At 35.4% G+C, this 13,850-nt stretch overlaps 1 protein-coding gene across 1 annotated transcript in view; it reads left to right on the top strand.

Annotated features, from left to right (window-relative positions):
* The window catches only part of LOC148941706 (adhesion G protein-coupled receptor L2-like), a 224,013-nt gene that overhangs the window by 96,130 nt on the left and 114,033 nt on the right, over positions 1-13,850 (top strand). Inside the window, exon 8 of the mRNA XM_089104233.1 lies at positions 3,148-3,277. Within this exon, the coding sequence (XP_088960359.1) occupies positions 3,148-3,277 (130 nt within the window). The remainder of the gene's footprint in view (positions 1-3,147; positions 3,278-13,850) is intronic.

Below are 13,850 nucleotides of genomic sequence, written 5' to 3'. Positions count from 1 at the left end.
CCCTAGAATCCTAGAAACATAGGGAAACATATACAGTAATACCTGATTTGTTTGTATCCTGCTTCTCCTGGACAGTGCCTGTGCAACTTTCCTGCTCAATTGACAGAATAATATACTGTGAGACAAACGTTGTTTTAGTGGAATTAAACTGCACCTTTACCGTACCAACATTCAGGGGCAGATCTAGAGTGAAGTCTCTGGGAAGGCCTAATGTGACAAGGGCGACAATGAGCAAAATCTTGGGGGGACCCAATGTGAAAAAGGTGCCAATAATTAACCAGATTGACAAATTTATTCTAAAAAAAAAAGTGAAAAAAATGAATGAGAGCACCAGAGAAAGTCTTGGAGGGTGGAGCGGGTTACCTCTAGATATTCCACCGCTAACATTTAAGTAAATATCTACTAAAATCTTTTCCCCAGTCCCTAATTCTGCCTAGCTGAAACAATAGCAGCACTATTTGATATGTTTGACAGACTAAGTTCCATCATTTTACTGATGTTCCAATTCTAAAAATCGGATAAGGCATAACCACGATTCTTCCTAATTTCAGTTTATGATTGAAAAAACCATTTCGTAAGTTCGAAATTCTCAAATATCTCATTCTCGAATCACATAAATAGAATCAAAACAGAAGAAAAACAGGTAGAAATAAAACAGAAACAGGACGAAATAGCTATTATAAAAACAGAAACAGAACAGAACAGGTAAATAAAAAACAGGTCATCTGTTTCTGTTGTGTTTCTGGTTTTTTTTTTTGCATGAACAGAAAAGAAACAGGTACTTTAAAAACAGAACAGAAACAGTGCCCTTGCTTAGTGGACGTTACGATGTTTGCTCATCCCATGGCAACCCTGCACATCCCGCATGTCAGAAGTAGATATTTTGAATTAAATTCAATAGCAAATAAACTAAGGTAAAACTCCAATCTATTCATTTTGTTTTACCTCTCCTGATAGCACATGTTTTGTAAGGTTGAAACAAATTGGAAGGCAGAATAAAATTAATAATTACTAACAAGACAAAAATATTTATGCAAAATTTCATTTTATTTAGCTTGACTAATGCTCAAAGTGGAAGCATTGACCTTCACAACCATTCCCTCGTGTCTTTAACATAGTACATTTCTAAATCTCTTAGACCTCCAGAAAAACTGCGAAATTAGACTGTCAGCAAGTTTCAAGGCCCGAAATATAATGAACCTTCAAAATTGAATATGGTTGCATTGCTTTGTGGCATATTCTTCGTAATTTCTAAGTTTTAAGGTTGCTTAAATTAAATTCCAAGGAACTATGGAGCCAAATTTAGATTTCTCACTATTAGAGATAATATTAGAAAAACAGATTACATAAAGCTTAAAATATTTTAATTGTAAAGCGTAAAATGTTTATAATAAGTATTTATAATTTTTGGAAAAATTCAATATTATGTCTTAATTACGCTTCAAATTTATTCAGTAATATAATTAGATACAAAAAAAGTTTTCCCAACAAACAAAGAGGGTGAGACTATAACTTTAAAATGAATAGAAATTATTCCGTATATGAAGGGGGGCTACCCTTTTCTCAACCATATTGCTAGTGTTTACAATAAAGTTGGACTTCATCGTACAGTTCTTTAGGAACAACTGCTCAAACACAAGGATCGTTGCATTTGTATAAAATATATTTTTAGAATACTATAAAACTTTAGCAGAAGGAGTGAAGGGAGTAGTGCCCGTTATATATGGATTAATTTTAAATACTTGTCGAAGGCAGCAGTTTTTCAATAAACATTAAAAAGCTATATTAAACTGAAAATATGAAGAAACAAATTTAAAAGATTGTTCAGAGGTAAAAATCGCTATACATGCAACTTAATAAGATAAAAAAATTACACTACATTGCAGAATCAAACTCTTTAGATCTAAATCAAATTGCACTATATGTGGACAAGAGGATGTTTTTGCAATTTTTCGGGAAGTGCTAAGAGCATAAAGTTGAAGCTTTCAAGGCATGTTTAAGGGGAAATTGAGTGAAGCAAAAGGTGTTGTGTATAAACAACTACTGCCGCTACTGCTACTACTACTACGGCTGCTACTGCTACGACTGCAGCTAGTGTTGAACTTCAGGGTATTAAGGTGGAACTTTCAGAAAATGTATTGGGGAGTGTCTAAATATATTGAAACACACAAAGTGGATACAGATTATCAAAAAGGCTGTAACAGCTATTTCCTAGGAAGACCAGTAGTCATTACTTTTGTATTTATTTTATTTTAAAAAAACTTTATTGTTATTTAATATTAATTTGTAACGAGTTTTGACAGTTTGATACATGAATAAACCAGATTGTAAATTACTTGCGTACGGTTAAAACTGCCTAAAACATAAAAGAAATAATAGTCAGTTTTGAGGCTGGGAGGGGGGGGGGTCATAAGGCATAATATTTAGACTTTCAACTATGCTTAATCAAATGGCTATATCAAAATTTTGATTGAATGTCGGTTGGGGAAGAAAACATGGAAGGTGAGCTAGTTGCACTCCAACCTTCGGTCACCTAAAAAGGGCACAAGAACTTTTAATTTCCGTTTGAAAGACCCCTCTTCTGACCTTATATAATCCTTAGTTGGATATGATCACCCGTAGATAAAAATAAATAATAAAAAGAAATAAATACGTATCCGTGATCTTCTTCTGGCAGAAAAAATTAAAATTCCACATTTTTATTGACAAGAGCATGAAACCTCTACAGCAGCCGGTGGTTTTCTGATATGATGAATTTCATGGTGTGATTTTTATTAAGATTTCTTAATTTTCGACGTAACACCTTAAATTATGTATCTTTTTCTCAGACCATACTGCCTTCCTATGACGAAAAAAATAAAAGTTCAAATTGGGATAAATCCATTTATTTAGACAGTGAAAATAGATAAAAAAAAAGTCTAGACATTTCGATCGTATATGCAGTGACTGTCATCAGTAGAAATACTAAAGTATTCAAATTGAAACTAACGCATTTATACAAATCAAAATAAATAACTTTCGGGTCATAAAATAAATTTCCTTTCTTAAATGGATAGCAACTGAAAAGGAGGCTCCGAACGAGATACAATTTTGCTCCAAATATTATTTCAGCATCCTTTTTATATACTAACGATAAATCTTTTATAGATTTGTTCATGGTGAAGCAAGAGGTAGCTCCGAGCGAGGTGCTGTTTTACTTCAAATATCGTTTTGGCTCGCAACATCCCACATCCTTATCCTGTTTTTTATGAATAAGAATTGGATTCAACTCTCAGAGGTGAAGATATTTTCTTTTCACTATAAATTCAATTACTCATTGCTCTGGATCAAACTGTTTTTTGTTTTATTTTTAATATTTCTGGCGATAATATTTCTTCTAAGAGCACAAGCACGGCTAAGGGAATACTATATAGACAACAAAAAACTTCTAAATAAAAATACCAAAACTAATTGATGATACATAAAACTAGATAACGGATGAATGTCGAAGCAATTACGTAGCATTTTCACACAAGCTTTTTTTGGACCATTAAAAATAGCCTGATTTAATAAGTCGCACATAATGCTACCAATGGAAAGTTTACCCTGTGCATTGTTTGGTAAGTTGAGTTATGTTCAATTTTATGGTCAATTTATGTTCAATATCCTATTTAATAATTCGCATATAATGCTACCAATGGAAAGTTTTCCCTGTGCATTGTTTGGGAAGTTGAATTATGTTCAATTTTATGTTCAATTTATGTTCAATAGCCTGCTTTAATAAGTCGAATATAATGCTACTAATGGATAGTTTTCCCTGTGCATTGTTTGGTAAGTTGAGTTATGTTCAATTTTATCTTCAATAGCCTGTTTAATAATTCGCATATAATGCTACCAATGGAAAGTTTTCCCTATGTATTGTTTGGAAAGTTGAATTATGTTCAATTTTATGTTCAATTTATGTTCAATAGCTTGTTTAATAAGTCGCATATAATGATACCAATGGATAGTTTTCCCTGTGCATTATTTGTTAAGTTGAGTTATGTTCAATAGCCTGCTTTAATAAGTCGCATATAATGCTACCAATAGAAAGTTTTCCTTGTGCATTGTTTGGGAAGTTGAATTATGTTCAATTTTCTATATTCTAGCATTACATTTTACGATAAACCAACCATACCGAATGTCTAAGGTGTCATGTTTTATATTACTAATGTTGCATTTTGGGCGTAGCATTTATGTGTAATAAATCTTACAAAAATTGTAAGTATATGATATTAGCCAAAAAACATTGAGATCAAATTTAGTGTTGACTTAGACTTTTCAAACCAATTTCTTACCAGACCAAAATTTACTTTATCAGTAGTTATAGGAAGTAGTTGATTATGATAGCCCTATAGGACAAATACAATACCTGAAACCTATATAGACATTATCATTGCAGAGACATCTATCGATCTGCATTTTTTAGAACGGTGAGAAAACAATTGGTGTCCTTTCAAGATTAGGATCTATTTTGTCTTCTTGTGTTTGCATAAACTTGTAAAAAAAATAATAGCTGGTATGAGAATTGAACTTGCATTATATACACTATTAGGACAACGCTCAACCACCTGAACTATTTTCTATTAATTAATAGTCTGATTTACCTTTATCTGTAATACCGGGGATGAAAAGGATAGCATATATCCTTAATGAGGAAATATTTACAACCCGAAACGCAAGCGAGTTTAGGCGGTTAAGGAGTAAGAAACTTCTACAAAACTTGTTTATCTTATATTAGAACCTCATTATTTAATTCCTTATACTTCAACAAGTGTGTAGTCATAAAAAATTGTATGAAATAAAGGAAGTTGGCTTAGATATTACCATTAGGAAGTTAAGGTGCTTGTTTTTGTGTTTAGGACACTACACTGTAGATGGATATATACTTTTATGTACAGTTGTTGGAAATCATGTTTAGTTCATACCTTGCATGCGATGAAATTAAGGAAACAAGATTTTTCAACAAAAATAAGGAGCAAAATTAAAACTTAAATGAACAGAAATTATTATGTATATGAGGGGTTCACCCCCTCGTCAATACCTTGCTCTTTAAGCTAAAGTTCAATTCTTTAAGAATGACCCCTGAATCACAAAAGCCGTTTAATTAGAATAAATAGCTCTTTTGAAAGTACTAAAAAAAACTTTAGTGAACAGAACAAGCTATTGACGAGGGTTCAAAATAATTTATGTTTCTTTAAAGTTTTAACGTTGCTCCTTACTTTCAGTTGAAAAACTTTTTTTTTCATTTCTGATCGTTTTTTAAGTAATGCTGAGAAATCCGGTGCCCTATTCATGGAAAATTCCCTTCCCCCTGAAAAATTCCTCCATGAAAAGATCCTCCCACGTAAGTCCCTCTCCCCGACCCTTCCCCCCCCCACCCATCCACCAGAAATATTCCTGCTGAAAACGTCCGTAAGCCTCGCAATAACAAACAACATATGTAAACAATGGGGGAAGATCACAACTTGCAGCCCTTCCCCCAGGGACTGTGGGAGATTAAGTGGGCCTTAAAGACATAGTTGCTACATATTTCCACTGTGCTGAACAAAATGGCTATCTCAAAATTTTGATCGGGTGACTTTGAGAAAAAATGAGCATGGGAGAGGGCCTAGTTACCCTCCAATTTTTTGGTCACTTAAAAAGGGCACTAGAACTTTAAATTTCAATTCGAATAAGCCCTCTTCTGGTATTCTAGGACCACTGGGTCAATACGACCACCCCTGGGAAAAAAATTAAAAACAAACAAATAAGCAGGCATTCGTGATTTTTCTTCTGGCAAAAAATACAAAACTCCATATTTTTTCAGATATGAGCTTGAAACTTCTACAATAGGGTTTTATGATAAGCTGGATTTGATACTGTGATCTTCATTAAGATTCTATGACTTTTAGGGGTTGTTTCTCCTTTTTTGGAAAATAAGGTAAGTTTTCTCAGGCTGATAACTTTTGATGGTTGAGACTAAACTTAATCGTTCTTATATATTAGAAATAAGCCTAAAAATGCGATTCTTTTGATGTATCTATTGGTATCAAGATTCTGTTTTTAGAGTTTTGGTTACTATTGAGCTAGGTCACTCATTACTTACAGTTCGTTACCACAGAGTGTTTAATATACCTGTTTTGCCTAATAGCTCAGTCGATACTATTTAAAATTATGCATCTAGAATATCATGAACTATTTAATACAATTAAATAGGTAGAAACAGAAGGGTAAACAAGGAGGAAAGCTGTGGTTAATAGTATCCTTTCAATCACTTTAAAGACATGCCCTCCCTGAATGTCTACGGCATGCCCTTTTACGTCACGATATCCCTAGCAGATTCCCATAGGTTTCCACGACATGCCCGGTTACATCACACGACACACCCCTGTTTCCTTGACACAGCTGTCAAGATTCCCATGACACCTTGGTTTTCGTGACCAGGTGTTACGACAATGTTTATATTTTGGTTGCTATGTAATATGGATGACAAAGTTGTGCGTGACAAGCTAGACTTCAGGAACCCATGGGAAATCTCCTCTTGTAACTGAGCACAGTACACACATGAGTGTTGTGTAATGACAGCGCACATCTTACGTAGTGACAACGCACACGTGGGTCTTATATAATGACGGTGCGCGTCTTACGCAATGACGGCACGCACGTAGGTTTTACCTAATAACAGCGCACTTTTACGTAATGACAACACGTATCTTACGTACCGGCAGTGCACACATCGCTGTCACATAAATTTTTTTCGAAATTCTATTTTTCCTCGGTCTTATGTAATGAAAACGCACACTTGGGTCTTAGTCAATCAAAGCGCCCACGTGGGTGTTGTGTAATGACAGCGCACATCTTACATAATGGCAGCGAACACATTACAAAACATAATACTTTTTTAGATTTTATTTTTTCTTGAGATGGTTAAGGCGTTTCTTTTTTTTCTTTCTTCCAAAGTGTTTCTTTTTCCTTTCTTTCAAGGCTTTTTTTCTTTGTTTCAAGACCTTTTTTTCTTTAGTTCTTTGTCCTCGGTAAGACTCGAAAAATCAATTTCTATCCAATAGAACAACGCCCAACACGCCAGGTAGAACAGGCAATTTCCAATATTTTGTTCTGGTCTAATATATCCTAGAAATAGCCTATTGCGCACAAGGAGAGTTCCCATTTTTCACGACTGCTAGAATGACGGTTTCGTATTTTGTCCCTGCGATAATTGGCACTTGAATGGAAAATCGATATGTAGAAATGAGTTATCACCTGGTCATTTAGAAATAAAGGCAAGAGGGGACTACAAGATGCTTAAATTGTGTAAACGATTAGGTAATGAAGATTCGTCCTAAAAAATAAATCTTAAAAACACAGACCTTTGTAAATAAAATTTCTATTAATTAAAACAAATTTATAGCATTATTAAAACACATAAAATCAGTTAAAATATGAAAAACAAAAATGCAAAACGTGAAACAAGCATATAAAGAAAAAAATATAAGGAAAATGAACCGTGTATTAAAGGAAGATACATCCTAGCCATCATTTCCAGAGAGGCAGGGTTGATATTAGAGGCAAATTTAGGCCATTTTGATGTATTTCTGGGAGCTACTAACGAAAAAGCCACATTTTCTTTGAGCTAAGCCTATGAATATTCACCTACAATAACAAAATGTGCATTTGAAAAATATTTTGTCGTCACACCCAAGACATTTTTCTGACAATTCTTATTTAAAATTACACCTTCAATCCGGTGATTCACGTTTTGCAAGCCAAGCCTTTCATGATGCTCATCAAAACACATCACACTACCATGGCATTACGCACCTGCCCTTTACCATCTACGTGATACACCCCCCCCCCCCCCCTTCAACACCCGTACGACATTTTCAACCTTTTCCCTACGAAAATAAGCTAATGAATCTGAATTAAACACTGATATTTATTTGAAAAGCGGCAACTTGGCATTTCGTTGCTAGAACATGAGCAAGCAATTCATGCCACAGTGCCACACTGTTACTGCTCTGCGACACTCTCTGACATCCAATTATCAGCTCCAAGACATTTTCAGACATTTTTTGTTAAAAACTATGCTTAAACCCGTTGATTCAAGTTTTCACAAGCCAAGACTTTCATGATGCTCTACAAAACACATCACACCACCATGGCATTATACACCTTTCCCCTGCCATCGACGTGGCATCCCCCTCCTTCATCGCCCCTAGGACATTTTAAACCTTTTCCCACCAAAAATAAGCTTCTGAATCTAAATTGAACACTGTTTTCATTTTAACAGCGGGACTCGGCATTTCATTGCTAGAAAATAATACTCCAAGCAATTCACGCTACAGTGCCACATTATTACTACTCTGCGGCATCTTCTGAAATCACATCATCACCTCCATGACTTTTTCAGACAATTCTTGTTAAAAATTATGCTTCAACCCATAGACTCAAGTTTTCGCAAGCCAAGCCTTTAATGATGATCCACGAAAAACATCACACCACCACGATATTAAGCGCATACTCCCTGCCCTCCGCATGGCACCCCCATCATCACCCGTAGGAAATTCCTATACTTTTCCACTGGACCCCTAAACTAGCCACCGGAGGACCCTAGCAACCAATTCAACCGGAGCCAAATCATCCAATTCAACCGGGCCCCTAGCCAGCAATTCCAACGGGTCCCTAGTGAGCAGTTTCAGCATGGGGTTCTAACTTAACCACCGACGGACCCTAGCAAGCAATTCAAGCAGGAACCAAACTTCCAAATCAAGTGGGTCCCTAGCAAGCAATTCCAACTGGGTCTCCCTCACTGCCGGTGGAACCTAGCAGCCATGTCAATCGGAACCCAAGCATCCAATACAATTGGGCTCTAGCGAGCATTTCCAACGGAGAGGATCCTAACCTAACAATCTGAGGACCCTAGCAAGTAATTCAACCGAAGCAAAAGCATTGATCATGGAACATGTAGCATCATTCTTGGAACTTGTCGGCTGCTAATTTTTTGTTCATGAAACTTGTTGCATGCTGATTTTTCTCTTCGTGAAACCTTTACATTGATTTTTTCTCCTCGCGAAACTGATGTTATTTAGCGAACTTTTTGCATGTTGATTTTTGTTCGTGGAATTTGTTGCAAGCTGATTTTTCTCTTCGTGAAACTTTTTCTCCTTATGAAACTGATTTTCTTCACGGGACTTGTTGTGTGCTGATTTACGTTCGTGAAACTTGTTGAGTGCTGAGTTTTGCTCGTGAAACTCGTTGCATGTTGATTTTTCTCTTCGTAAAACTCGCACATTGATTTTTCTCCTCGTGAAACTGATTTTGTTCATGGAACTTGTTGCCTGCTGATTTTTGCTCGTGGAACTTTTTGCGTACTTATATTGTATTCGGGAAACTTGTTACATATTGTTTTTTCTCTCCGAAAGAAAACAAAATTTAAACTTATGATTCAGCTTTCAAAACAATCCTCCTTCTTTAGAAGTTAATTTTCAAAACCCAAAATCAAACTGGGCGTTCCGTTAAACAACTTCAAGTATAATTCTTGTCTAATTTTGTCAAAATTAGCTTGACCACGAATAATGTAAATGTAATAATCTTATAAAATTTGCAATACTGCATTTGAAACTCTTTAATCTTAATGCCGGAAAATGATACTTTTGTGAACATATGAAGAACAGTCTATACTTAAATTTCATCGGTCTGGTTTTCATGCAAAGTAACACAGGAGACGGAAATTAATGAACAAGAGAGTATTGAACAATTATAGCATTTAAAGTAATGTTTGCTAAGGATAGTCACTAGGGATGACACCGTGATTGGGTGATTTTCGGGGAAATTTTGGGGATTCGGGGAACCAAATTTTTTTCCATATAGATTTTTGGGGAAATCCCCAATAATTAGGGGATAGTGGAAGCCCTGTCCCTAACATGAAAGGGTACTGTTCTATTAGCTCGATGCCACGCAGCAAAGATATAAAAGAAACTAGTCAAACAGGTTGTTTCAAAGGGGATTTTCTATGCCGAGGATTGCAAACTGTGGGCTCTCACTGCGTTTGCAAATTTTAAACTTTAGAGGGGGAGGAAACGAACCTAGGTTAAAAATAAAACTTAATAAAAACATCTTTGAGTATAACGAACTCAGGTAGTTGGTGAATACCGAGCCTTTGTCTATTTAGCACCACCACCGGTATTGCGGGATCTCCAATGACACGAAAGTAACCTGGCGGTACCTAAGGGGTCACTGTAAATTCCACGAGCCACGGATTTCTACATGTTCCGTCTCTGGTGGCTGGCAGCAGTCCAAATTCAGCGAAAAGAGCAAGATATTGAGAAAGGGGCAACCCCTACAAATACGGAATAATTTCCTTCCGTTTCGAGTTTTAATGTTGCTCCTTTCTTTCAGTTAACAAAATATGTTTTTTTTAATTTAAATTAGGCACAATCAATCTTATACTGTTTGTTAAAACTTAACTTTACGGACTTTTCTCAAAGCAAATGTCCTTACAATGTCTTCATCTGAAAGTTTTGAAGCTCTGTCATGTTCTACGTGGAGTTTGTCTGCTGCTGCTTGGCCGTCCTGTTTCTAGTATAACTTTAATTAACTTTAAATTGCGGAAGCCATTTTTATTAGAAAGAACTGATACAGGCATAGTTAAATGCATCTTCAAGGTAAATTTTGGCCTGTTTTGAGATCTGTAAAATTAGGGTTCTAATTTTTCATGATCAGGTCAAAAAGTGGCTTACGAGCGGGCATCCCCAACGAAGCAGCACCTGGGGTAGTTCCATCCCTTGCCCGCTTAGATCCATCGCTGAGTCGATTTTTTTTTTATTATTATTTAGCTTGGTCGATTATTTAACTTTGTTATAAATGACTACCTTTTTTTTTCGTGACACTTTATTAAACCTTGGATTAAAAGTGTCACATTAGTACAGATTTTGAACCTTATTCTTAAGAAAACTGAGTTACATACCCCTTATTTTGTTCTCTAGATTTTGTTTAGTTTCTATTAATTTAAAAAGTGTGAAGCTACTAGAAAAATTTGCAAAACAGCAAAAAACTGGAAATCATCCATAAATCAATTGAAATTATGAAAGAACTAGTCTCCCAGTTTGTTTTTCAGTACAAGTAATTCTTTTTTTTATTTCAATACAACTGAGATTATTAAAATACTTTGAGAAAGAAATTAGATATTGGGAAATAGATAATAATCAGATCAAACATGCTCAACCTGTGACTTTTACACGTTATGTTCCGTATTTAATATATGCTATGCTTTACCCCCATCCCCCTAATGCGCAAATATATAGCCGAAAATAGCTTTTAAACTATTATATTTTCATCATATTTTGTTTTATTTCAGTAGCATTAACCAAACTTCACTTGTCGCGTGGCATCGAGCTAAAAGAACAGTACAAATGAAAATATACAACCCATATCACATATTTTCCATGCATTTTTCTGTTTACATGATTTTGTCGACGTCGCTTCTTCATCGTTAAATCTATTTGATCAAAAGAGGCAAAATGCATAAAATATATATAATTTTGGGCTATATATTAGCATATCAGGGAGGAGAAGAGGGAAGTAAAGTGAAGCGCTTTTAGGAATGATGTAAGTAGGTTTTTTTTATTTGACTTCAAGATTTCCTAGTGTTTCCTTTTGAGTGTTCCTAACTGTAAGCTAATACTCGGCAATATTATGCAATTTTTTAAATTATTATTCTAATTAAAATATTCGAAAAGACCACTGTTTTGAACAATTGTCATGCAAAATTTCTTTTTAACTTAGTTATTGAATTGGAAAATTTGGGGCTTAAGTTGTCAGTTACCACCGGAGGAATGATCGGTGATCCAACTAATTTGTTGTTTTTTTTAGTATCTGAAATTCGCAATTCTTTTGTCAAAATCTTCATAAATCAGTCATCTAATCAGGATCTAAGCGATGGAACTACCCCAGCTGCTGGTTCGTTGGGGGTGCCGGCTCGTAAGCCACTTTTTGATCTGATCATGTAAAATTAGAACCCTAATATTCCAGCTCTGGAATGGGCCAAAATTTACCTTGATGATGCATTTAACTATGCCTGTATCAGTTTCTTCTAATGAAAATGGCTTCAGCAAATTAAAGTTAATTAAAATTATACTAGAAACAGGACAGCCAAGAAGCGGTTGACAAACTCCACGTAGAACACGGAAGAGCTTCAAAACTTTCAAATGAAGACATTGTAAGGACATTTGCTTCGAGAAAAGTCCGTAAAGTAAAGTTTTAACTAACAGTATATGATTGATTGTGCCTAATTTACATTAAAAAAAAAACATATTTTGTTAATCAAAAGTAAGGAGAAACATTAAAACTGGAAACGAAATGAAATTATTCCGTATTTGTAGGGATTGCCCATTCCTCAATACCTTGCTCTTTACGCTAAAGTTAGACTGTTGCATGCCATTAGAGAAGGGAACATGTAGAAATCCATAGCTCGTGGAAGTTGCAGTGACCTTATGAGGTACCACCAGGTTACTTTGGTGGCATGAGAGATCCCGCAATACCGGTGGAGGTGCTAAATAGATCCCCCCCCCGTCTACAGTCTACATCTAAAAGACTCGGTACTCACCAACTGCCTGAGTTTGTTCTTTTGAGTTTGAGTTTGTTCTAAACTCCAAAAAACTAAAGTTTAAATATCGTAAATGCAGTGAGGAACCAGTCTTTTCAATCCTCGGTATAGGGAATCTCTGTTGAAATAGCCTGTTTGACTAGTTTCTTGCATCATCCTCGCTGCTTGGCATCGAGCTAATATAATAGAACCTTTTCATATTAGGGGAGAGGAGTGAAGTGAAGCACTTTTAGGCCCTGACTGTAGACTAATGCCCGTGCCACATCGTAGTGACATGTATCGATAAGGATAGCAAAATTCCATGAATGTCTAGACAATTTACTTAATTTTAGCGTCACACTTTGTATTTAAGAAGCAAAACATTCAAATGGCCCGAAATTAGTTTAACGAGTTTACACCAACAGTAATTTGTGTCCAGCTGTTCTCTACTAATACTAAGTCTTCTTAATTTTTCTCAGATTCCTCTCCGAGACAGAAAAACCGCTTTTCTAAGTTTCCATCTTTTCTACTTTTAAAAATTATGCCTAGAACCTTGACTCTCATTGGCCAGTCAAGAAATTTATGCTTGAAAGTTGAACACTGTTCAACTCGAGAAATTACGAACGGCGAACGTAATTGGCGCTGTAGTCGTGCGTAATTTTGATTTGATCGACAAGTGTGACTATAATGTGACTATAATGCCGACTGTTGAATGCAGTGGCTTCGTTTAAGGATTTAGTAAAAACAGTCATGCGGCGTCGTCTTTGGCCTAGAGGAACTGATACATTTTTAGGCAACAATTCAATTTTGCGTTGCCGAAAAAGAAAAGCGCGTTTTCTTGTATAAAGGCTTAAATAGGTTTTTTGAGGCTAATTTGTGATTGATTCGGTTCTTTGGATTAGTATATGTTTTAACTTAAACAAGAAAAAATTCAATTTTGATGTCAAAAGCTTAAAATTTCAAATACCACTGCCTTTTAGAAACGGAGACATATTTTGAATAGGAATATTTTAAACGGAGACACAATTTTGACTTTTTGAGTACGAAAAACGAAGAAAAGAATATTTGGCAGATGTTGAACTAAATCAAAACAAACTATGAGCATGATTTTCAAAAAGGTGACATAGCAATACCGGAAAAACGGCTTACATTATTAAGTTAGACCTTTAAAAGTAAATTGTGTCGCATTTTGAACTAGCCAGAAGGCACTATGTGTATACTATTAATACCACCACTACAGTTAGTGGCCATTCACACGGGGCTTAGGCGT

The sequence above is a fragment of the Artemia sp. Qi Xiang Cuo genome, chromosome 18 (genome assembly GCF_049724085.1).
Source record: "Artemia sp. Qi Xiang Cuo chromosome 18, ASM4972408v1, whole genome shotgun sequence".
In the NCBI taxonomy this organism is placed as follows: domain Eukaryota; kingdom Metazoa; phylum Arthropoda; class Branchiopoda; order Anostraca; family Artemiidae; genus Artemia; species Artemia sp. Qi Xiang Cuo.
The sequence above is the reverse complement of the archived record's forward strand: the minus strand, read 5'-3'. Positions and strand labels throughout refer to the sequence as shown.